Source organism: Conger conger, chromosome 2, assembly GCF_963514075.1.
Source record: "Conger conger chromosome 2, fConCon1.1, whole genome shotgun sequence".
Taxonomy (NCBI): domain Eukaryota; kingdom Metazoa; phylum Chordata; class Actinopteri; order Anguilliformes; family Congridae; genus Conger; species Conger conger.
Genome location: NC_083761.1, coordinates 80806253 through 80811252, shown reverse-complemented (window position 1 = coordinate 80811252; position 5000 = coordinate 80806253). Strand labels below are relative to the sequence as shown.

The 5000-nt window shown below is 51.1% G+C and overlaps 1 protein-coding gene across 1 annotated transcript in view; it reads right to left on the bottom strand.

Annotated features, from left to right (window-relative positions):
* Positions 1-5000, bottom strand: part of sdk2b (sidekick cell adhesion molecule 2b) — a 268719-nt gene that overhangs the window by 38328 nt on the left and 225391 nt on the right. Inside the window, 3 exon segments of the mRNA XM_061230561.1 lie at positions 497-698; positions 3268-3456; positions 4964-5000. The exon segment at positions 4964-5000 is cut by the window's right edge and continues 62 nt beyond it. Of these exon segments, the coding sequence (XP_061086545.1) occupies positions 497-698; positions 3268-3456; positions 4964-5000 (428 nt within the window).

The window sequence follows — 5000 nt, the reverse complement described above, 5'->3', positions numbered from 1 at the left end:
CTGCGTCTGTTTCAGCTTTCACTGATCGTGTCTGATTCAGCTACGTGTAATTCAGCTGTGACTGATTCAGCTGCGTCTCATTCAAATCAGACAGCGCTGTCACACTCTTGCGGAAAGCTCTCCTGTCCGGAACCCTAACCTGTGCGGAACGCTAACCTGCTCGGAATGCTAACCTGTCCAGAACGCTAACCAGTCCGGATCGCTCACCTGCCCGGAACGCTAACCTGCCCGGATCGCTCACCTGTCCGGAACACTAAGCTTCCCGGAACGCTAACCTGCCTGGATCTCTCACCTGTCCAGAACGCTCACCTGCCCGGAACGCTAACCTGCCTGGAATACTAAGCTTCCCGGAACGCTACCCTGCCTGGATCTCTCACCTGTCCAGAACGCTCACCTGCCCGGAACGCTAACCTGCCTGGAACACTAAGCTTCCCGGAACGCTACCCTGCCTGGACGGCTCACCTGCCTGGACGGCTCACCTGTGCGGACGGCTCACCTGTCCACGACGTAGGAGGAGGCCTCGTGGTTGACCGAGGCGGAGTGGACGGTCCAGTTGCTGTCGGGCAGCTCCCTGGACTGCACCGTGTAGTACCGCACCGGAGAGAGGCCGTCGCTGCCCGGCTCCCAGGCCAGCAGCACGCTCCGGGCCTGCACGTCCTCCTGCTGCATTGTGGGCCGGCCGGTGGGCTGGGGGCGGGCTGCAGAGGAGGGGGGGGCGGGGGGGAGCACATTTAAAACAGGCCATTGCCTTTTGAAGGCTGTCACATTGATTAGTTGATTTGTCCCAGAAGCTTCTGTACGGCGCTACCCTGCACCCCCGAGGCTCAGGCCCGTTTCCATGGAGAAGGCACAGGCCGGCCCTAAATGGGATGAAACACTTTTGTTTTTCCGCAGAGCATGGCCCCGTTAAACGGGCCGCGGATCTCCACAGCCTGACCTCGCCGCCCTGTGTCTGTCCGTCCGTTTTCCACCCAGCCCTTTTACACCTTTCACTCCCAACGGGGCGGTCTGTAGCGTAGTGGTTAAGGTAAAGGACTGGGACACGCAAGGTAGGTGGTTCTAATCCCGGTGTAGCCACAATAAGATCCGCACAGCCGTTGGGGCCCTGGGCAAGGTCCTTAACCCTGCATTGCTCCAGGGGAGGATTGTCTCCTGCTTAGTCAAATCAACTGTACATCGCTCTGGATAAGAGCATCTGCCAAATGCCATTCATTTAATGAAATGTAAAGCGCAACTACCGTAAAATCCCAAGAAAAATGACTGCCATACATTTGTTCTGAGCCCCTATTAAAAACCTTTTTCCATTTTCACAACAAAAACCAAAACCCCTGTGGGTGGAGCCACTTGATATTAGGCTGGGGACTGGAAGGGTTAAACTAACAAGGCAAAAAAAAAAACCCCTGAAAAAAACCAACTGAACAAAACAGCGTACGAGTTTCTCCGGAATTAATTTGCGCTGAAGTGGAAACTGTCCAGTGGGATGTGCAGAGAGGGAATTGGAAATGCAGAAGTGCATCATGACTTCAGTACAGAGAGCAGACGTGTTATACAGTACACGATGACTTCAGTACAGAGAGCAGACGTGTTATACACGTTCGCTAAGCCTGAATCCTCCTGTCACAGCTTAATTTAACATCTACTCCAAATGTTGAAAGTCTGTTACAAGTATACGTTCCCTCGACTTAAATCAGCAACACCATCTTGTCATCAAGTCTGGAAATCACACACAGCAGTGCCCTGAGAGGGAAAGAGAGCTTGGTTTGTCACAGACATTCACACACGTGGCGAAGGTTCCCAAACGAAATCTCGCTGCAGTACACTAGGGGTGCTTCCCAGAGTGAGCGGGGGGGGGGGGGGGGTGTCCTAGAGTGACCTATCTTGGATCAGGGAATGCTGGAACGCTGGTGGAATTCTTAGAGCCTGCTATCACTGCTGTAAAATCCAAACGCATCCCCGCTGTTGCTTCAAAATTGAGCTGGCCAAGCTGATCATAAAGCTGGTCTAGCTGGGTATGAGCTGGTCATGAAGCTGGTCTAGCTGGGTATGAGCTGGTCATAAGGCTAGTCTAGCTGGGTATGAGCTGGTCATAAAGCTGGTCTAGCTGGGTATGAGCTGGTCATGAAGCTGATCTAGCTGGGTATGAGCTGGTCATAAAGCTGGTCTAGCTGGGTATGAGCTGGTCATAAGCTGGTCTAGCTGGGTATGAGCTGGTCATAAGCTGGTCTAGCTGGTTATGAGCTGGTCATAAAGCTGGTCTAGCTGGGTATGAGCTGGTCATAAAGCTGGTCTAGCTGGGTATGAGCTGGTCTGTCAAAACGTAGCTTGACCTGGTCAAACCATCTCAAGTTGGGAGCTGATCTGAACTGGTCAACCAGCTACCAGCTGTTTCAAAAACCTAATCCCCCCAAACTCAATACAGTGGCCTGATCACTCTGATCACAGACATAGGTATCTGTGATAACTATGTGGTAATACTTGTATTTTGTTTTTTTCCCCACAATCAGAGCTTTCAGGCGATGTCATAATAATGCAACAATTTTTGCTTTCTCGGGCTGTGCTTTGCAACACATTTTTTTCTAGCGATTTTGAATAAATAATGTGTATGGTTGGTTATATAAGGCTGATATGGCGTTATGATGTCAGAGTGTTGATATTCTTAGGCCTCTTCGGGAAGCTAATGCCAAACCGCTTTAATCGAGATTTGGTGGCTTGTCATTATACGGAGGCTGAGTCCTGGCACGTTTAAAGGCCCACACACACATTTCTCATGTTCCTGAGCTTTTCCTATCATCCTCAGTAGGCCTTCCACTGATTCAAGTGGGAAGAAAATGCAGTTTTGGACGAAGTACGCATATTTTAGGATCAAGCAGCTATTTTTCCGAGTCGTTCGTAGAACGATTCCCCACCAGACATGACATGTTTGTGCAGAACTATCAAACGATTGCTGAACATCGGCCTGTAGTGTAGTGGTTAAGGTAAATGACTGGGACACGCAAGGTCGGTGGTTCTAATCCCGGTGTAGCCACAATAAGATCCGCACAGCTGTTGGGCCCTTGAGCAAGGCCCTTACCCCAAATTGTCTCCTGCTTAGTCTAATCAACTGCACGTCGCTCTGGATAAGAGCGTCTGCCAAATGCCAATAATATAATGTAATGTAGTGTAGTGTAATGTAATGTAACATAAACCTCTGAGCCCACGGCGTCTGGGCTTTAAACGCCGCGCTGCAACCGGCCGGCCCATGAGACCGGTCACGTGACCCCTCCGTACCTCTCTTCTCCGTGGTGACCACCAGGGCCTCCGCCGCCTCTCCCCAGCCCTTGCGCGTCTGGGCGGTGAGCCGGAACACGTACACCGACTCGGGCTTCAGCGACGTCACCGTGTACTGCCTGGAGCTGGGGTTCATCATGTCCACCACCACCGCGTTGGTGGAGTTCAGCCGGTACGTGATCTGATAGGCTGAGGAGAAAGGCCAGGAGACGGGTCAGTGATCTGATAGGCTGAGGAGAAAGGCCAAGAGCTGGGTCAGTGATCTGATAGGCTGAGGAGAAAGGCCAGGAGACGGGTCAGTGATCTGATAGGCTGAGGAGAAAGGCCAAGAGCCGGGTCAGTGATCTGATAGGCTGGGGAGAAACACACAGGATCCGGGTCAGTGATCTGATAGGCTGAGGAGAAAGACACAGGAGTCGGGTCAGTGATCTGATAGGCTGAGGAGAAAGACACAGGAGTCGGGTCAGTGATCTGATAGGCTGAGGAGAAACACCAGGAGCTGGGTCAGTGATCTGATAGGCTGAGGAGAAACATCAGAAGCAAGGTCAGTGATCTGATAGGCTGAAGAGAACGACACAGGAGTCGGGTCAGTGATCTGATAGGCTGAGGAGAAACACACAGGAGTCGAGTCAGTGATCTGATAGGCTGAAGAGAAAGACACAGGAGCCAGGTCAGTGATCTGATAGGCTGAGGAGAAAGACACAGGAGCCGGGTCAGTGATCTGATAGGCTGAGGAGAAACACACAGGAGCCAGGTCAGTGATCTGATAGGCTGAGGAGAAACACCAGGAGCCAGGTCAGTCATGGTGAATGGTAAATGGACTGCGCTTTAATCAAAAGCTTTACAATCGATGCCTCTCAGGCACACACACACTCACACGGTGATTGGCTGCCATGCAAGGTACCAATCAGCTTGTCAGGAGCAATTATGGGTTAGGTGTCTTGCTCAGGGACACTTCGACACGCCCAGGGCAGGCGATCGAACCAGCAACCCTCCGACTGCCAGACAACTGCTCTTATGTCACTCAGTGCAAAGTGACAAAGGACTGCAAGTGCACTGAGAAACGTCTTTAACTGAGAAACCGAGGCTGTGCCCTACAGCATGCGTGCCGTTACCAAGCTCAACTAAACGCTGTTATTGTGAAACTAGCAATATAATGTTGTAATACTTTTATTGTGAAACCAGTGGTTACAAAGTTCCTCACAATGTTCCTGTGAACCAAACAAGTGGCAGTGAACTTGCAGATTCATATTCCAAGTGTGTGTGTGTGTGTGTGTGTGTGTGTGTGTGAGCATGTCTGTGTGAAGATCCCACCATGTGTGTGAACTTGTTTGTTTGTCTGAACACATGACTGTGTAGGTGTTTTTAGATGTGTGTCTGTGTCTGTATGAATCTGTATGTATATGTGTATGTGTATGTGCATGTGTACGTGTGTTTGTGTCTGTGTGTGTGTATGTAAGCATGTGCACGTGTAACAATGTGTGTGTGTGTGTGTGTGTGTGTGTGGCATAGTGGTTAAGGTAAATGACTGGGACACACAAGGTCGGTGGTTCGATCCCCAGTGTAGCCACAATAAGATCCGCACAGCTGTTACACACGTAACAGCTGCTCCAGGAGAGGATTGCCTCCTGTGTGTGTGTGTGTGTGTGTGTGTGTGTGTGTGTGTGTGTGTGTGTGTGTGTGTGTTGACACTCACCCAGGATGATGCCGTTGGGCTGGGCGGGGGATTTCCA